The 21,454-nt window shown below is 41.1% G+C and overlaps 1 protein-coding gene across 1 annotated transcript in view; it reads right to left on the bottom strand.

Annotated features, from left to right (window-relative positions):
* LOC125110881 (multiple epidermal growth factor-like domains protein 6) overlaps positions 1–20,675 on the bottom strand; it is a 587,667-nt gene extending 566,992 nt beyond the window's left edge. The window contains exons 1-2 of the mRNA XM_047752542.1: positions 20,523–20,675; positions 19,764–20,407 (exon numbers count right to left, since the gene is read on the bottom strand). Of these exons, the coding sequence (XP_047608498.1) occupies positions 19,764–20,407; positions 20,523–20,675 (797 nt within the window). The remainder of the gene's footprint in view (positions 1–19,763; positions 20,408–20,522) is intronic.
* Between the last annotated feature and the right edge of the window lie 779 nt (positions 20,676–21,454).

Below are 21,454 nucleotides of genomic sequence, written 5' to 3'. Positions count from 1 at the left end.
TAGGACTTACCTGGTTTGTTTTGGCCAGTCAAAAACAAGACACTGGAGCTCATTATTGTTAAGCCTAGAATTAACCCAATTAGCTGGGTTCAAAGGAGCACTCATCAAGGGAAGTTGGTATTCAATCTAATTTTTTTAAATACTCGCTTCTAAAATTCCTTGACACAAATGCTTGGAGTTCTCTCAGTATTGTACCTGTTGCATCTCTTCACTGCCTTTCCAGCTGCTGTCTCCTGCTCTGTCCTCTGAAGCCTATCCCTTTGAAAATTTAGTTCATTTCCTTTAGACTATGATGGTCCTTCTCAAATGAGCCTCCTTCCAGGAATTTCCAAGAAATTGTTCAGTCCATCATCTGCTTCAGTTTAGCAAATTAGTTTCTTCTTCCAATGCATTCCATTCTCCAGGGACATTTCCCATGCAGTGGTCTCCAGGTTTCCCTAAAGCCCTGATTCTAGCTTCTCCCTTGCCCTGCCTGCACCTTGATCCACCGTACTTCCTGTCCTTAGACTCCTTTCCAGCAAATCTGCATTCTGAGAACAGCAGCCTCCCAGGACATCCTTCTCCCTCTTCTGCCTTTAGACAGCAGGAGAGAGAATAGCAACAGCACTGTTGCCCAGTATCACTTAACTAGTCAGAGGGAGGGTACTTTTCACATATCCGCCTAACCAAACTTCTCTCGCGTTCTGAAAAGTTTCATAACTCCAGTCTCCACGCATGCTGATTCCTCTACTTACAAAATTCTTTCTCCTGTTCCCTGCACCTGGCTAATACCAAACTACCTGCCAGCTCACTCTTGCCATCACTTCCTGGGGAAGATGCCCTGACTTCTCTGCACAGAACTGTGGGTCTTCACTCTCCTGACAGGAGCATGATGATTTGTTTCATTGCTGCTTCTCCCTCACTGGAATGTAAGCTCTTTGGCACCTCTCCTGACGCCACTGTAATTCTGGCCCATTGCATACTGTGTGGCACAGATTATTCAATGAATAGTTTTGTTTCTTCTTTTTACTTTTTATAATGATTTTTATTTTTTCCATTATAGTTGGTTTACCATGTTCTGTCAATTTTCTACTAGATCGCAAAGTGACCATCAAAGTCACACGAACACACACACACACATACACACATATATACATTCTTTTTCTCACATTATCCTCCATCACGGTCCATTTCAAGTGACTAGATATAGTTCCCTGTGCTATACAGCAGGATCTCAATGAATAGTTTTGAATGAATGGATAAATGAATGAAATAAGCTTTATGTTATCTAGCTTCATGTTCTTTCCAAGATACCGCTGTGCCTTTGAAAGAGAAAGAATTCAAGTGAAAGGTGTTAACAATGGTCACACAGGGCACAGCTTCATTAGCATGACTGCAGAGTAGCCAAGCATTTGGGGGGTCCCCCATTTGGGAGACTCCCTACATGGTGGTCTGATTTGCTGGAGGAGCTACTGAGATGACCTCATATACTTCAGGTCAACACCATGCCTTGCCACTCACCCAGGAGTCCTACCACCCTCAACCTGGATCAATACTCCTAGGAAAGGGTCTCAGCCATGAGGAGACATAGTCCCCCCCACGCCTAACTTCAACATCAGGGTATTAGAGGTCTGGCCACGTCCCTGCATATACAGCCTCTGACCATAGTTCCCAGAGAGTTGACTCAGCTCTCTGCCTGCTGCCAGACACAAAAAATACTGGGGAGAAATCCTATGAATAAATGAGTGGTTCTTTTAATTCAATGTTTGGTTTTCTCCCCATCCTAGTTCTTTCCTGAATAATATGAAATGCTTTGGATTCACCTATATATACATTCACTCAATTCTGTATCTCCCCCTGAACACCATGCTAATTCTTTGACTTCAGTTAAGCCCCTTGGAAAAGTGGTCTCCACTTGCTCACTCCACTCTTAGCTTCTGTTCATTTCTCAAACCAAGATGGGGATCTGGGCTCCAACCCACCAAAACCACAAGCAGACTCCTGTAACAAAAAACAAAGGACATGTTCTAGCGCTTACATGGTTATTTTTCCCGTAACACTAATACCATCTTATTTTCCTTCTGGTCCACCTTACTTCTTACAACCCTCCACCCCCGTCACAGATATTCCCCTCTATACTTTTGACAACACCTATTCTGTATTTTTCACTGATTCTCTTTGTTTTGGCCAGGTTTCCCTTAATCATTATAATGTTATAGTAAACTTTTATCTATTGAATTTTTACTACAAGCCAATACTATTACATATACTTTAATATACCAACTTATTTTATGGTTCACAGCTATCCTATGACTGAAATGTGTGTCATCTCCATATCATGGATAAGGAAACTGACAGATAAAGAGAGTAGGGAACTTGTCCTAGTAACTTGTAGAACTAGGATTTGAGGAGTTCCTGTCGTGGCGCAGTGGTTAACGAATCCGACTAGGAACCATGAGGTTGCGGGTTTGGTCCCTGCCCTTGCTCAGTGGGTTAATGATCCAGCGTTGCTGTGAGTTGTGGTGTAGGTCGCAGACGCGGCTCGGATCCTGCGTTGCTGTGGCTCTGGTGTAGGCTGGCAGCTACAGCTCCAATTAGACTCCTAGCCTGGGAACTTCCATATGCTGCAGGAGCGGCCCAAGAAATCGCAAAAAAAAAAAAGGTAAAAAAGAAATAAAAAATTAGAATGGGGAAATAACATAAAAAAAAAAAAAGGAACTAGGATTCGAGTCCATCTAGCACAGCCCATGTCCTTAATCAGATCCTTTAATGATAATCACAAATACTGCCTGAGTGATCCTACCCCCTTCCCTTGTACCATATTTGTATTCCGAGACAACCCTAATTTTATTGTTCTAGTCCACTGCTTTCTCTCATCTCAAGAGCCACACATTCAGCTGCCTGCTGAACACATCCAAAACAAACTCATCATCTCTGACCTGTCTTCTCCTTGGGTGCATTCTTCACTTGCAGAAGACACCATGGTGTACCCAGTCACTTAACCTAGCAATGATGATGTCATCCTTTTCCCACCTACTCCCTTGCCTCCCACATCCAACAATCAGCAAGTTCATCAGTTCAACTACTTTCTCTCCAGCACCTTAATGCAGATCCTCATCATTTCTTATCACAGCTGAGAGCCTCTTTGTACAGCTGCCAGAGGGATTTCTCAAAACCACAGCTATTCTCCTTAAGGCTCCACTGATAATACTCCCAATGACTTCTCCTTCCTTCAGGATGAAGTTCCAGCTCCACAGCATAGCACACAATGTCCCCTTGATAGGGTATGGTCATTTCTCAAGCATTGTTCCACCTTATATCCTAATATCCATGACCCTAAAAACAGCATACTTTTTCTCTAGTCCCCCAAACCTTTTAGACATGGGGTCCTTCTACTTAAAACATACCTCATCATCCTCCTTCCCCTCACCTCCCACCTACCTTCTCACTCTCAATCCACTTCTCCATGCAGGGACCTCTGTGCCTAAAGAACTTTCCCGTGTGCTCCTATCTCCCCCTAAGCTCACCCTTCTCCCTATACCTTCCCTCTGTGTTACTGAATTATAATTATCTTTTCATTTGGGCTTTTTTTTTCATTATTAGATTTCATGTCTCTGAGTACAGAGGGCACATTCTACACCTCTTTGCATTAAGTAAACATCTCACCCAGGATCCACACAAAGTAGGTGTTCAATAAATCTTTGTCAAATGAAATAGCACATGAAAACATAGCTTTTGGAAGCTGGCCCTGGCCCTCCCCCTGAATTAAGTAGGCTGATGGATACAAAGCTAACGGCATTTCAAGTAAAAGAAGCAGATGGCTTTAAATCACATCAGCTCCAGCCAGGGAATATGTACTCTTTCTTTCAAAACACTCTTAAATTATCACCCTCATTATTGATCCTTTTTTCTTTACAAAAAAAAAAAAAAAGAAGTTACTTTAAAAGGTTTAATCTAAATAGAGGAGAACAATGGGAGCTCTGTGGCATAAAGATAACTCAAGTACATCAGTGCCTCACTGATATGGCATAATTAAGAAATGAACTGATTCACATGGAATTCTTTTCTAGATTAATAAGCATCAAATAAATGTTTGAGTTGTATTCTTTCTGGAAGAAAATTATTCTCAAATATACACTTCTCTACTTTTATAATCAAATGACATTTTAAAATATGCTCATAAAACAGTATATGAAGACAATTTTAAAAAGTAAATCATGATCCCATTTTGTTAAAACATAAACATGCATATTTATATTTACATGTGTATTTATATTGTGTAGCTCTTCCCAAATGTTCACAGTGGATATCTCTGTTTGTGAGATTGAGAGATTTTTATTTTGTTACCTCATAAGTATATTCTAATATTTCCACAATAAAATGTAGAAATTATATAATAAAATTAGATATTTGTAAAAGAAATTAGGACTATATTGAACTTAACATTTTCCTGAGAGGATAAATCTTCCATGATAAAGTTCCTTATTTACTCTTTGATATACTTAATAAAGTGGACAAGATGCCTTACCTAAGCAATCCAGAATATAAACTTTCAGAAGTCTTGGAAATATATTCTAATGTTTTCAGCTCCTCTCACTTTCAGTCTATAGCCATATCTTCTGTTTTGCTATCAATTCCTGCTTCTAGAAGTCCTCTTTCCCTCTTATCAAATATATTGTTTGTCTATTTGCTAAAGTCATTTGAAAAACAGAATGATTCTTTCTTGGGAACTTGAAGTTTAAAATCCAGCATTTTCTGAGTAAAGATTTTATGACATCTGTTTGCATTTTTTATTTACTGTAATAGTCAACCAAATGTTTGGACTTTGGAATGTAGTTAGCTTCTAGATCCAGAAACTAGTATGTGACCTTAAAGAAGCTACTCAACCATTCTGAGCCTCAGTTTTCTCATCTGTAAGTAGGAAGAGCAATACAATTACATACAATTATACAAAGACTAAATGAGATAATGAGATAAAGCACTTTACAGAGTTTAAAAGAATAACAATGAGAGTTAGCTATTTCTATTTGTTACTATTATTATTTACTTCCTGATTCTCAATTATTTTCCAGGTAGATAGGCTGCCAGAAAATCGAGTTCTACGTAAGCAAAATATTTCTAAATGTCATCAACTGGTTACAAAAGTAAGAGTCACCTAAAAGCCAAGTCAAAGTATGCTCATCTTTTGGATTAGGGAAAAAGGTGATATATTTGTTCAAGTATTTAGCAATCTACAGCACCACTAATATCTAGTAAATTAAATGTAGGACTGTAATTCTGAGTCATTAACTATGGGTGTGAAGAAGCCATGTTTACGGCCCACTTGTTCCTGAATATGCTTATGTCAGTAAATTGGGAGCCAGATTACAAGACTGGAGTCAGCTGGTAAAGCTATCTCTTCCCTCTTGCTCTAGGATGCTTCCAGAACCTTTAAACAGAGGACAATGTTATCTTTTTTGGGGGGGGGGGCATCACTAGAATAAATAATAGCAACCCAGATAAAGACTACATAACAGCATGTTTTTAATGAAATACAAATGAACCATAAAGGTTCTTTTCAAATAATCTGGTGGCACTGGTGTCCTCAACAGTAGTCTTACAAAGTTGCCTTCAAGTGACTGCTCAGTAACATATGTCAGGTCAGAAAACTATTTTAGAAGCAAATAGAATTTTTTTAAAGTATTTTTCCTAATAAAAAAGTAATAGATATTCATTTTAGAAAAGTTGGCAAAAATTGACAACTGTAGATGAGGGGATTAAAATTATCCATAATTCACCACCAAGAGATAAACACAATTAAAACACTTTGAGGTATTCTCCTCCTTTCGTGCTTATTGTCTTTACATTTATACATTTATATATAAAATCATGCTGTTGCAGACATTTGCATCCTGCTTTTTTGATTTATTATAATATAAGCATTTTATAGAGCATTAAAATCCTTTGTAAACATCATTTTTAATAGCTACATAAATGTTCCATCGTAAGGATATACCATAATTTACCTTACTATTTCCTCACTGTTGGACATTTAGGTCATTTCCAATTCTTCTGCTAACACACAGAAATTTTAAAGATGATTTTCAAGAGAAAACAAATTTTATTTCGTAGGCAAATGAAGTACACAATTAAACAGACAGTGATGATATGTTCATGTAATAGATTCACTGCTAGCCTCAGGTTCAATCAGACTAGGCATTTATCTTTCCTTCAAGCAATAATTTATTTTAATTCAGACTTTCCATTCCTAGCTGCTTCCTCACAAATATGTTTTCCATCTCACACAACTGCAGAGACTCAGCCATAAGACTCACTTTTTTGACAGGTGGCATTTAATTTGTCTGTAGGTCAAAAGCCCTACTATCTCTTGTTGTCACACTGAACAGAGGCCGGAAGCCCCACTTATAAGCCTACCCATGTGTAACCCTCCTCCTTAGTGAGACCATTTACTTCTTCCTCATGTCCAATTCTTGGCCAGTGTGTCAGATATAAAAGTGCCTTCCCTGGGCTTCTTAGTTCCTTTAGAACTAACTTTTCTTCCAGGCCCTTAGGCTCTCTTGAAATGTCTGTTGCCCTTGGGGACCCAGAACTCCCCTATCCCACCTTCAGAGGACCCCTGTTTTCTTCGGCACAGGCCTCTTTCCTGCCATGCTAGAAAGTCATGGCAGAAACATAAATTCCCACCTATGCTACCAGATGAAGAGCTTAAACTCTGAGATAATTGAAGTAGTCACAGCAAGAAGAAAAGCCTTGGGGAGGCCATTAATAATGCAACATGTGGTCATGCAGATTCCACGTACAAAAAAGAATATCATAAGCATATTTAATATGAAATGCAAAGTGAGTTAGGCATTTTGGTTGACTCTCCTTGGAAACTAATAGCTTACTAGGGTCTAAACAGCTATAGATCTATCACAAATACAAGCTAAAAAATATAATAGCTTGTTGGAGTCAAAATAAAGATTTCACAAAACAAAATAAAATTTATGAAGAAAGTGAAATAGGAAAGTTTATGAGGCAGAGGAGAGCAAAAGACTTCAAAGTCTACTTCTATTAATATTGAATCGAGTACTACGGGGCCCAGCAGACTGATCCTAACCAGACAATCCTACCCTTCAATAGACCAGTTTACCCTCTGGAATTAAACATCATGAAAAGTAACTAAGAGTAGGATGAAATAAGTTTTGTTCTTCCTGCACAGAAAATGAAATTGGAATGAATAAAATATCTAAATTGCAGAAAGTTTTTTGCCTTATTTGCTATCCCTAAATAATGATTTTTCAATATTGGAGGCACAGTACAATTGCACGATGTTTATAGTTCAGATAAAATAAAATGAAACAATATAGAAAGCCCTTGCCATACTGTCTGGCATGGAGATCCTGTTCCATGGATGTTACTGATTTTGCTTCTTTCATATAGATGTCATGGGCTTGACAGAATTACAGCAGACTCATTTTCATACATTACCTTTAAGAGATTATCTAATCTCTATTTTCTAATTATTAAAGTGGAGATTTTTCCAGCGATAAAATCCACTAACTTTGTTTTTACCTTTGACAAAGTACGTTATAAAATTTTGGGATCTCAGATTTTAGAAAATCCATTAATATAATGATAAAGCTTTTTCTTTAATTTTTTCTTTGTACAGCCCCACCAGCAGCATATAGAAGTTCCTAAACTAGGGATCAAATCAGAGCTGCAGCTGCAGGCCTGCACCACAACCATGGCAACATGGGACTTGAGCTGCATCACAGCTTGCAGCAATGCCAGATTCTTAACCCACTGAGAGAAGCCAGGGATCAAACGCACAGCCTCATGAACATTATCCTGGGTTTCATAACCTGCTGAGCCACAGCAGGAACTCCTTTTGAAGTTTTGTTTTTTTTTTTAAGGTGGGGGGGGCACAAGAAGCTGAACTTTACCTGCTTTATTCCAACCAACATCCAGAATTTAAACAAACAAAAATAGGTGGTACACCTTTACTTAAAATCAATTCCTCATTTTATATATAAAAAAATGTCCAAATAAGAAAATTTTAAAGTTTAAATCACCTTTTGAAAATCAGTGTGTTCTTCAAATATCATATTTACAAACATAGGTTAGAAAAAGTATATGAGTTCCTTGGGGCATACTGCTTTGGAATTCAGAATTGTTCAGATTTTAGAAAGCCAATATGGTGCATACATGCCCAGAAGTGTCGAGTCACACCCTAACCAAGCCCATTAATATTTCTTTAAAGAAACTTAAGCATTTTCATATTGAATAAAGTCTATAATTAGATTCACATCAGCTCAGTGTAGGTTTTGCCACCAAATTAGTCTGTGATAGATGAGAACAACAAAATACAACCAGCCAGTATTTAGAGCTTTTTGAATTTTAAAATTTTGGATAAGGGATTGTGAAACTATTTTTAATTTGAACACATACTGTCAGGTAAACCAGTCTACTGTATAAACTTAAGATGAGTAAATAATTTAAGGAATAAAGAGGGAAGCTTGTGTGCTGATATCATGTAGACAAAATGCCACTGGAAAGAGAAATAAATTTTATGAAAAGTATAAGATAAAAAAGAGTTGGTGAAACTGACATATGTACCCCCTAAAACAAAAGGATTTCAGGAGCCTCTGGTGCAGATTTGGCCTGTAAAAAGCACCATGCTGGGAGTTCCCATCGTGGCTCAGTAGTTAACGAATCCAACTAGGAACCATGAGGTTGCGGGTTCGATCCCTGCCCTTGCTCAGTGGGTTAAGGAACTGGCATTGCCATGAGCTGTGGTGTAGGTCACAAACGTGGCTCAGATCCCAAACTGCTATGGCTCTGGCTTAGGCCAGCAGCTATGGCTCCGATTCGACCCCTAGCCTGGGAACTGCCATATGCCACAGGAATGGCCCAAGAAATGGCAGAAAGACAAAAAAAAAAAAAAAGCACCATGCTGACATAAGATTCCTTAAAATCTACTCTGTTCATTATTTATTACTACAAACCAAAATCTTCTGTCAATGAGTGGAAAACCATTTTTCAAAGACAAAATAGAGTATGTGGAAACTGAACACACAATGTAGGCAAAGCCCATAGAAAGTACTTCCAGAAACACCACACAAACGTAGTTCACCTCACTCTTCAGGTTTATAAACACACAAAAATCACATGGTAAAAAGGATAAGGGAATACATGCTCCCAGTTATTATTGTCTTTCTATAATCTGCATCCTAATATCACTGCCAAACCCAGGATTAAGACTAGATTCTCAGGACCCCAAATAACAATTCATAGTGAGATGATCTTGGAACTTCCTGGTTTTTAATGCACTTTGATGGTACAGGCTTCTGTACCATTTTGATATTAGTACTTACATACCTCCATCGTAGTTTTCCCTTAGGAAATCAAATATTTTATCTCCATAAGCAAATGAGGATGTTTCATTATTACCAACAAGAAACATTCTTTAGAGAAAAAGAACCCTTCAACAACATCTTTTGAGGGAAAGCTTAACACAGACTAAAGCCAAACAGAAAAATAATGTCTTAGGCAGACATTGCCTTACATTTAAGTAACCAGTGTTAAATAATTGCACATAACAAGTCACATTAGGGACAAATTTAAGGCTGGTTAATCCTCGAAGCATATGTATCTCTTGGAACATTTGTTTTAACAGACCAATGAGAAACTAGAAACCAGAGAGGTTACAGTCGCACCCAGCTAATTTCTGGCACAGCCAGAACAAGAACTCCCAATGTTTATGAGAAGTTCCTATTGTGGTTCAGCAGATTAAGAACCAACATAGTGTCCTTGAGGATGTAGGTTCTGCAGGTTCAATCCCTGGCCTCGCTTAGTGGGTTAAGGATCTGACTTTGCCACAAGATATGGTGTAGGTGGCAGATGCAGCTCAGATCTGGTGTTATCATGGCTGTGGTGTTGGCCTGTAGCTGGAGCTCCAATTTGGCCCCTAGCCTGGGAACTTACATGTGCTGCAGGTTTGACCCTGAAAAGGGGAGGAAAAAAAAAAAAACCTCTCAATGCTTATAAATAAGTTTGGGGTACATTTTTATCTGGGAGGGGGCAATAGGGGAGCTGGAGAAACATGGGTTGAAGGTAAATTATCAACTACCAGTTTAAATTCTATAATCATTGGGCTCATATTTTGCCTTCAATGAAATTAAAATCTCGGTGTAGAATTAATGTGGGCAACCATATAAAAGTTGGAGGAAAATATTCACCAGGACTATAGGAGGCCTTAGGATTCATATGAGGGAGATGGGGAGAGAATTTTCCAGTGGGACTGAAATGGGGCAATACAACAACTTCCTGGGAGCACACTTAACCATTACAAAGAATCCCTCAGTTGTTCAGTGAGCCAAACATATATGTAGACCCTTTGCAACCCTCACGAGGTCATCAGAATAGACTATGAAGTCCCTGGTCCCTTAAATTTTAATGAGCCTGAGCCCTTTTAAAGGTGGCACTGAGAGCAACTTTAGCTGTGAAACAATTAAAATGTTAATGGGGTTTCTACGGTAAATAGATTTATGAAATGAGAATGCTGACTGAGTTGTTTCCTGGCCCCAACTTGTTACTGTCAGTTGAATTTCAGCAAGATGTGCTTTATAAAAGATCTAAGGCACACCTTTTATTGGCTGCTGCCTATTGTGTTTCCTATGTCAAAATTCATTTCAGTAGTGCATATACCGTGCCTAAAGCCCAATACAAATACTATTCTGTTATCACATAATTGGCCAGTGTGTATTGCTGTGTCTTGAGTTTCGACTTGTTTTATTTTACATGTGCTATTTCAGTACATTGAAAGGAAACCCGTGTTCATTTTTGCTCATCCCGATACAGAGAGAGTTCAAAAGTTCAAAAGATAAGAAGTGGTTCTCAGCATGAGCAAACCGTGAAAGGCATTAGAAAATAAATTTTTGATGTCAAGATACATTCCCAGTTTATTCATGCTGAGAACAGTTTTCTTATCTCTGGGACTCTGTAAGCTGGGATAGCCAAAATTTCTTTAAACTCCACCATAAATAAAAAAGCGATACAATTTGACTATTATTCTATTATCACATAACGTTTGTCTATAAATCAAACCCTTTACAGTGTGACACAAAATCTAGAAGTACTGCAAATGAAGATTAGTGCTTTGAGGGAAAGAAAAAAAGATAAATTCAAAATTAGGTTGCCTTTCTCCTGATTCCGATCAGAATCCACTACACTGAACCATGAAAACAGTTTTCTTAATAATTCAGAGACACCGAACCTCCAGTCTCCTGGGATTGCCTCTTTCCTCAAGAGTAAAAGCCACTTTTAAAGCTCAGAATTACTGTCAATTCTTAATTAACCATATCAATGAAAAGGAACACTTAACACCACTGAAAACTGTCCACTGAAGAGTGACAGAAGAGGCTTCCCAGATCACGAGTTGACAAGCCACATACTTTGTAGACCAGGAGCTGACTTTACAAACAGTTGGCTGGAAAAGCCTTTACTTATTCCAAATATGTCCTTGTCATTATCACATTGTTATCAAACAGGTTTCTTTAAAGAAACTGGAGATCTTCACATACCTATGACATGCAAATGTCAATGCAGGTTGCTAGGACAGAACGACGGCCAATTAATCCAATCTGAGGGACCTGAAAGAATCTGCAAAACAGATGACTTTTGTGCTGGGTCTTAGACATTATAGCCTGGAAGAGATGAAGGAGGCAGGAAGTTCACTGAGAATAAAGGAAAGTGTGGCTTGCACTGAGGGCCCCCAGGGTACCCTGGGGAGCATAGAGCTGCAAGAGCATGGAGGCAATGATGGCAACACCATTTAATAAGTATCCATACTCCCTAGAAAATATTCCCTCTTATGACAGCCTCTGAGGCCATGCCATGCTCTGCTCTCTTCCTGTAATGGATGCTCTTCTGCTCTGAATCCTACCTCCCCTTCAAAGGCCACCACTTCCATGAAGCTTTCCATCATGTCCTCTCATGAATCTGCTTTCTCCTTCCTTTTAAATTTCACTCATACTTTGGTCTAAGTCCTTCATGGTACTTGACTATCCTACCACAAAGAACATTTTTAGAAGTTCCTTGGGGACATAAACAAGCCCATCTTTATAATCTCCACAGAACCAAGGAAAATTTCTTGGTGAAGGTGATTGAGCTTAAGGTGTGCCTCACCTGTCATTAATTCTGCTGGAGCAGGACAGCAGGAAGCCCTTTCTCCTGTCATGTCTGGCAATGGGAATCATGAGGCTGAGAATAATGGCAGACATGGAATAAATGTTTAGTCCAGCAAGACTGCAGACACACTCCATCATTCTCCAGGGGTTTCCACTTCCTTGTCACCATGACTGAAAGTGATGGCAGCCAGAGTTAAGTTCTCAATCAAAACACGGTTCTTCCATCAGGTGTGTTTGGGTAACTAATTCAATTACTTTTCAGTAGAGACCCTTTCTACTTTCCATCTTCCTCTTTTACTTTACATTCTTGTAGGCCTTCCATGGCATTTACACTCCCTCTTTCCTTCTTCTCAAATAGTTTCTTAATATCCTTGGGTCTTTTTTTATCTGTCCTCCTCTCACATATTAGAATCCCCAAGTTTCCTTCTTCAATAATCTCTTTTCCTCACTTTTATACCTACTTGTCTCCTGCCACTTCAACAGCAAACACAGCTCTAGCCAAGACCACTCTTCTGGCCTCAGGCCCTTCTGTGGAGCTTCTCTAGGATGTCTCCATGTGAGACACAACAGACACATATGTGGGCAGATGGCCACTGCTGAGCTTACCCTCTTCTCCCCTCAGGCTCCTCCATCTCCTGTGTTTCTGATTTTCTCTGTTACCCAGAGGCCAACTCAACTCTTCTTTCTCTCTCACACACATTCATCAACTCCTCTTGGTAGTAATCTTTGGAATCTTCCTCTTCTTCCCTTACCACCCCTCTTCCTTTTATGACTCACACCACTTCTCTCTCTACTGCTGAAGGGAGCTCCTAGTTGGGCTCCCATCTCTCGTTTCCTCCCTCACCAGTCCATTCTTCAGTCAATAAACACAAATCAGATTAGTTTCCTCTTCTGCTTTCAGACAGTCACTTCCTGGCTCCTCATTATAAGTCCAAAGCTCTCAACTTGATATGCAAGACCCTTACTGAGTTATCCCCTCTTAGTTGCCCTAAACTCATCTTCTACTGGGGCTCCTTTTATATTCTTCCCTTCAGACATACCATTAAGAAAACTGTTTATGGAGTTCCCGTTGTGGCTCAATGGTAACAAACCTGACTAGTATCCATGAGGATTCAGGTTCCATCTCTGGCCTCGCTCAGGGTGTTAAGGATCCAGTGTTGCCTTGAACTGTGGTGTAGGTCTCAGAGGCAGCTTGGATCCTGAGTTGCTGTGGTTGTGGCATAGGCCAGCAAGTGCAGCTCCAATTCAACACCTCCTTGCCCAGAAACTTCCATATGCTGCACATGCAGCCCTAAAAAGCAAAAAGAAAATAATTTACAGTTTTTCCTAGATGGTAGATCTCACCTTTCTTTCCCAGCAGAACTCACTATACCCTTTACCATCCATCAAACCTTACTCAATGAATCAGCTTAAGAAAAATAAACTCTTGAAAATCTATGCTGAGGCCCTAGATTCTTTCTTTCCTCCAACTAGTTACATGTTCCATCTCTGCCAATTTTTTTTTTTTTTTGGATAGGTTCTGGTCTGTTCATTGATCTCCCCCACGTCTATGAGTTGCTCTAGGACAGAGGATCACCTTATCTTCTCTGTATCCCCAAAACCCAACAAAGCACTTGACACTGAATTAATATTTGTTAAATGGAAGTAACAAAAAATCAGCTACATATTAAGTAACTGGGTTAGTGATTTGATATCAGCTTCAGTGGAGCAAAGACAGATACTTGGGATTAGAACATAGCCCCTTGTGTTGACTGATTAAACCTCTGTGTTCATCTAGTTCCAGAGACTTCCCACCTACTGAAAAAGAACTGGAAAGTTGAGTGCTAGATTTAACAGAAGAGAACAAAATGAGATTTAAGCTATAGCAAACCCCACACTGCTGAAATTGGGAAGGAAAATGTTAGGGGTTTGGGAGACAATTCTTTAAGGTCTTTTACATTTCTCCATACCTTGTAAAAGAAGCTCTGATGGCTTTTGTTCTAGAAGAATGTTTGTATAACAAACAACCTTGGAAGATTTAGAGAGAGTGTGTCCTATCAGGGCAGAAGGAAGAGCCATTCCTGAGCAGGATAATAAAGATGATGTCTCCCTCTAAGGGCAAAAGTTGGGCAAGGCTACTAATAGCCCACTTATAATACTGGATACTTTTTAAGGCCTGGGTTCCTCAACTGTGACATAAATCCACTGTGCAGCAGTATCCATTTGAGCCATTCCTCATTGCCCCATGGAATTTTTTTTCTTTTTTTCTTTGTTTTTTTTTTTGTTGGGGGGCAGGGGGAAAGCCCAACGCACACATGAAGCTCACACTACCTGCTACAGCCTGACTCATAAGGTCCTTTGTCTCTGATCCAAGAGTCTCATGTTTTCTGTCAGCAGCTATGAACTGTGGCAGACTAACTTGCTACCTTGCAGGTAAAGTAAAATCTTACACACTTCATGGTGCTTGATGAGAAGAAGGAAACCGAAGGAATTTTTTTAATTGCTCAATAAGTATTTATTAAATTGAGTAACACCAGAAAGATAAAATCTTGAATGGAGTGTAATAGTTATGAGCACAGATGCTAGAGTCAAAGAGTCTGGCTTAATATCCTAGCTTTTTTTTGTTGTTTTTTGTTTTTTTTTTAGGGCCGCACCTGCGGCGTATGGAGTTTCCCAGGCTAGGGGTTGAATGGGAGCTGTAGCCCAATGTCCAACGGCTGGCCTATGCCACAGCCACAGTAATGCCAGATTCGAGCCACATCTGTGATCTACACCACAGCTCACCATAACACCAGACCCTTAAGCCACTGAGCAAGGCCAGGGGTCAAACCTGCATTCTCATGGATACTAATCAGATTCATTTCCACTGAGCCAAGACAGGAACTCCATATCCTAACTTTTAAAAATAATAACCACATAAACTCTCCTGAGTTTCATACGCTTTTGTGAAATTTCTTGGGAAAACCTTAACTTCCTTGGATTTCAATATCCTCATTATGAAATGTGGTTACTAATATTACCTTCTGATAGAGTTGTTGTGAGGATTTGAGTTAAAAATATGGAAAGTACTTAAGTTGTTCCTGGCACCTAATAAGTGCTGTTTAAGAATAATATTCTGATCTTTGAACTTTATTCCATGAACTTTACTTTATGGATATTTTTAAGAAAGGAAATGATGTCAGTAGGTCTTTGCTTTAGAAACCAACTTTGATGAAAATTAAATTGTAAATAAAACAAAAATAAAGCGGATCAAGAGAATACGAAACAAAAGACCAACCAAGAGACAACCGGAACAGTCTAGGAGTAAAATTAGCATGGCTGGGCTTGAGTGTTGGCAACAGGAAAGAGAACTAATTCAAGAGATATATCATTGTTGGTGTTTCTAGAATTTGGCATCTGATAGAAATATAAATATTAATTTCTAGTTGTCCACTTGTCATACACAAAGGCCTTTTCATGATCATCTCACCTAAAAGTCATAATATAACCACAAAGCAAACTCAGAGAAAAGTGACAGATATAAGATTTCAAATAGGAGGAGTTCCTGTCGTGGTGCAGTGGAAACAAATCCGACTAGGAACAATGAGATTGCGGGTTCGATTCCTGGCCTTGCTCCGTGGGTTAAGGATCCAGTGTTGCCGTGAGCTGTGGTGTAGGTCACAGACGCAGCTTGGATCCCGTGTTGCTGTGGCTGTGGCCGGCAGCTGTAGCTCCGATTGGACCCCTAGGCTGGGAACCTCCATATGCCGCATGTGTCGCCCTAAAAAGCAAAAAAAAAAAAAAAAGAAAGAAAAAGATTTCAAATAGGAAATGAAGGGAAGATGAGTTAAGTACCTCAGAGGGAGAAAATGCTGAGGGAAACAGTGACAACTAGAGATATTTTATGAACATTCAGAGTCTGAACCCCATGGTGATGATAAATCTATCACTGAAAATGCAAGTCTGTAGCTCTGAAGAGAAGAGAGGTAGAAGTAGAGATCTAGGTCTCACCAGAATAGAACCAATGAAGGAAGCCAGCGGAAAGAGATAAATCGGGTAAAGTACAAAGAGGAATAAAGATAGGTGACAGAAAGCAAGGGCCAGTGCAGAAGGAGAATTACAGATGATATTAAGTGTGCAAATATCATGTATATATATCATGACATATTTGCATGTCAACATGTATTGGATACCTGCATTAGGGAATGGATGTGAGATGTCCTAAACAGTTTAGGAGACTGCTGAGTCACCAAGTAGCCATACCTTTTTAAAATCCCTCCCGAATGTCAGAGTATGCCAAGTTATCTCGAATCTTAGGAGCTTCAGCTACTGGATCTGCCTTTAAATACTTCTGCCTGCATGATTTAACTGAAATGTATCCATGTTTACTGCTTCCATCATGCTATATACAATAATTATGCAAGTGTTTACAAGAGAGCATCACAAAGGATAAATTTAATAGAGTGTGTTACAGTCATTTTCCTTTGATGTCTCAAAGATCTGGAGAAGGGTTTATTTCCGTCTATTTAATCCCTTAGAAAACATTTGCAGAGACCATTAACATAAGTAAACTCTAATATCCCTTTATCAAAATGCCATCACCAGTTACAATTCCCCAATTCATAATGTACTCGCCAAGGATAGCTTTCTCCATTCCACAATTCCCAACTGCAGCCTAGCCCATCATTGTAATACTTAAATACCTACAGCCATGAGAGAGCAGGAGAGTTTCTTATGAAGAGTCTCAACGAGGAGGAGAGAAATCAGATCTTTACTGTAAGGATGGATCTTAGCCACTGCAGGACAATTAGCACACAGACTGCCCTCCATACCCAGCACCAAATGCCAATAGACCCCTATAGCTTTTACAACAGTCCAAAAAGCCCCTTAGCTTCTTCAATACCCACTAGATAGAAGGTACCATCTGCACTCCCATAGAGAACCCCAGGCAGTAATTACAAAGAACTTCTTAGAAATACAGACTAGACCTGGGTGTTCTGAAAGGGATCATATGTTGTTAAGAACGCCAGCACTAGAATTTAATCTACCTGGATCCAAATCTCATGAATTCCTGGAGTGTGAACTTACGTGTTTCTTTTCTCATCATAAATGGAGATGATAATGGTGCCTATTTCGTAGGGCTATTTGCAGGATAAAATGAAATAATACATTTAGAATAGTTAGAAATTTGCCTGGCATCAACTAAGAATTCAAAGAGGTTAAGTATTAATCACCTGTGATTTTCAATGTCACTTATATAGAAGGCACTCTTTGTAAATATTGATTTTTTAAATCCACCTAAACTTAGTTATACAAGGTTTCCTAAAAGTGATGAGACAAGGTCATCAGACAGATCAATTATTAGAGTTGGAATACCCCTATGTCATGTATCCTTTGCTTCGTTAATCAAATTCCCTTTGAAAATTAGCTCACTTGTGGAGGAATATACTATAATACAATGCACTGCATTTAGGATGACTGTTATTTAGCTGCACAGTCACTTCCTCTTTTCAGTTGTCGCCGAGGCTCCCAAATCTGCTCGAGTACAAATCAGCTACATAAAATTTTATCTGTTAATAACCTATAAGTGCCAGTCAGTAGGATGATGCCTTCTCATTAGTGGCCCTCACCTCATTAGAAGCCTGCTCTCAATGATAATGGACCTCAGAGGTCAATAAAAAAAAAACCTCAGGAAGAATTCTCTTCAATTAATGGATGGACAGGTGTGTGGAAGCCAATATAACATGGTTATATTCCACATGCATACAACAATTGCAAAGGCATCTGCAGAAATTTAGCACTAAATCCCAACATGGTTCCTGCTGAAGAAACCATTAACTATAATACCAGGGAGGACCAAACACAAATTTTATTGAATTTTTCCCATCCAGATTTCAGAAAGTACTAAGAGTCATCAGAGTGATCTCAGTAACTCCCAGAAAGAGCAAGTCTATTAAACACCCAAGAATTTATACTGTTTTAAATATCCAATCTCATCTCACCTGATAAATGAGCTGCAGTAGCAGTGTCCTTTAAAAAAATGCAATGTCATCCTTCCAGCCTTTTCAATAAAAGTATCAGTATTGAAATATGAGGTAAAATAGCTAAGCAATATAAAAAGTGATATGGTATTTCTGTTGTTTCTTAGTGCCCCCCAAAGGGATTATTCTGTCTCATGAGCATAGGTGGCTACCTAATAAGCAGCCAGGGTCCACATTAATTATAACACTTGTAAAGATAAGAGCATGGCTAGCCAGCAAGCTTGCTATAAGAGGCAGTTTCTAAGAAGTGGAAGCTTATGGATCCACAAGCTACCCAAAGTAAGATGTGTTTTCTGAGATAAAGTGGGGAGGAAAAACCTAAATCAACCTTCTCTCCAGATAAACAAGACAAATCATCAATGTAAGAGAAATCACCTGCCCAGAAACTCTTTGCATTTCTGCCAAAAACATATTTACAAACTATGTAGGCAAGGACTTGTTCTTCCATGCCCCGGTACCCTGGCCATGTCTCAAGATTTATAGTTAGTGACATATGTAGTAACCAGGTAGCAAATTGAATCTCACATGAGAAGGCTGAAATATGGAAATGTAACATGAATCCAAAAATAGTATTTTTCTGACAAGGAAAAGTCAAGACCTGGAAAAGTATAGATGGCTTTGCGTACTCATCTAAGCCATTTTCCTATTATAAAGCAGTCACATTTCAGAAAATCAAAGATGAAGCAGAGAAGTAGCAAAGACGTTTAAATGTTCAAAATACTCCAGTGTCTATTCATAACAGCTCAAGAGCAGAAAGGAAAAGCAGAATTAGATTTGGCTTCTCTCTCAGTTCGATGATGATCCCAGTGATGCTACACAATTCAGTGCAAACTTCTCCAGCCAGTAGAGACGACCCGACAATTGGTTAAAGACTAAACTAGGATTTCCCCAGCTTGACACAGTGACCAAGAACGAATAATTCCCCAGCCTTCTCCACTTCTAATATGGAAATGAAACCATCCTCAGAGGATGCGTTTCAGTCATCTTCCTACTCTTTAGTTCTCTCCCAAGGGGGCTAGGATCTAAGTGTCCCCGCATTCAGCCCCTGACATCTCTCCCCAGCCCCTCACTTCAGCGAATAAGCCAAGGTTCGCCTTTCATCAAACCTGTGGAATAATCCACTCCTTCGGAATCGGAGATACTCCTCACGGGGGGAAAAAAAAGAATATATATATATATATATATATATATATATATATATATATATATATAAAACTTTTAGGTCTCTACAAAGAACATGTCAAGAAACGAGCTGTTCAACAAGATTTCATTCAAAACCCTTTCAAAGGCGCAACTTATTATGAGCCAATTACTCTTCCGGAACGGGAAATTCACACACACACACACACACACACACACACACACACACACACACACACACACCCTCTGGGGGGAAATTCTGTCAGGTGGGAAGCACACAGCCCCGTCCCGGTCTCTGCCCCGAGGACACGCTGGGGACAGTTTACGGACCCCGACGGTGCCTGCCCGCCACTCCGGTCCTCTACTCATTCCCGGAGGGAACCTCCTGGTTGCAGGAATAGCAGCGGGTCCGGAGTGGGCCGAGGAGCAAGGGGCCGGCTCCCCACTGGCGTCCGGGAGCGCGGGAGCCACTTACATGCCCGGCCGGAGCTGAAGGGCGCTGCCTGGCGGCCAGCCGGCGGCCACCCAGGAGCAGAAGCACCAGAGCCACAGTCGCCAGGTCATCGCTGCAGGGCAGAAAGGCTCCAGCCGCCACCCTAGCTGCGCGCCGCGCGCCACTCCGGCTCCGCCCAAGTCCGAGCCTGGCGCAGAAGTTGAGCTCGCCCGGCAGAAGTTGGTGTGCGGGGCTCGTGGGGCTAGTGAGGTGCGTCTCTCGGTGGAGGGCGCAGCACAGCTTGGCCACACTAGGGCATCCCCAGCTATGGGGAGAGGGAGGGCGGAGCGACGGGGAGAGCCTGGAGGCACCCCGGCCGCAGAGATGCGCGCCCCTGCTCCACCGGGAGAGACTGAAAACCTGCGAGCTGCGCGGCCCAGCAGCCCCCGCAGCCTCGGTGCCATGGAAACGCGCTCACCGCCCTCCGCGCCGGGCCCCTCTGGAGCGCTTAAAGAGACAGCCCCGCAGCCACCGCGGTTCGACTCGCTGCTTGGCGCCCCCCGCCCTCGCGCCCTCCTGGCACCCTCCTCTCCACCCCGCGCAGCTGGAAGGAGGCCGGCGGGGGCTGGACGCTGTCGGGATTGGGATGGGGTGGCGGGGCGGGGGTGGGGGTGGGGGGTCCGCAGCTGAGACGCGGTATAAGAGACTCAGCTCAATCTTCCCACCTAACCCCTCTCCCCACCCCTTCCTACCCACCCACTTACCCGACAGAGATACACAGACACACACGCACACACACACCACACCACACCCAAACCCCGCCAAAGAGGCTAAGAGGCTCTGGCTTCCACTCACACACCAACCTTCTCTGAACCAAGCCAGCTGTGCATCTGCCACAAACAGAGACCAAAGGAAGGCTGACTTTTGATTCTTTTCTGTTCCGCTCCCGCCCATCCCGAGTCTTGGGAGTCGGTCAGAACACAGGCTGGGGGTAGGTGTGTTTGAAGTGGGAATCAGCAGTTGATTCAGTCAAATCCCCTGCCAAATCGACAGTTGCAGGACACATCGTCGGCTCTTCCAAAAATCCTCGTTACTCCAAATGGGATCATCTCCATTTTATTTGGCCACCATCTATCTCACCCGCTTCAGGCACCAGAGTTATAAGGAGGAGCCAACCCTTTTCCAAAGCTACTCCCTCCTTTCCTTTAAACCAGTTCCTCTTCCCCAAATTTGCTGAGGAACAGTCAGTTGCGAGCCCCCAGAGTTCTTCCAGAAGGGAACAGCGTCTGCTCGGATGGGAAGGCTCCGGCTGCGGTGCTGGCCCGACTGCCTGGGACGCACAGCCAAGCGCCGCGCGGTCGCCAGTAGCTCCGGCCCGAAGCGATGCCTCTGCCCGGCGCCAGCTGCTGTCTGGAAGGCCGCAAACCTCTGGAGTCTGTTTCGTGAAAATAAAAATCTATGGTGCATTGTGTCCTCCAACAAGGACAGCCGGCTCCGAAGCCATAATCTCCAGTTCAGCCCGCCAGCAAATAGATCAATCTGCAGCGGGACAACTTTTCCTTTGATTCCTAAACTTAGAAAAGTGACTCGCCAAAGACTCGTTCATGGTCAAACATTTAAAGTGGTATACCACTTGATTTCCTCAGCCCTGGGAGCCCTTAAATGATCTTTCCCTAATGGTCTGGTTTTTTTCGGCTTCCCTTTGCCCTTCATAGTTCAATTAACCATCTGGC

This window comes from Phacochoerus africanus, chromosome 1, assembly GCF_016906955.1.
Source record: "Phacochoerus africanus isolate WHEZ1 chromosome 1, ROS_Pafr_v1, whole genome shotgun sequence".
NCBI classification, from domain to species: domain Eukaryota; kingdom Metazoa; phylum Chordata; class Mammalia; order Artiodactyla; family Suidae; genus Phacochoerus; species Phacochoerus africanus.
This window is presented reverse-complemented; position numbering and strand designations above follow the sequence as displayed.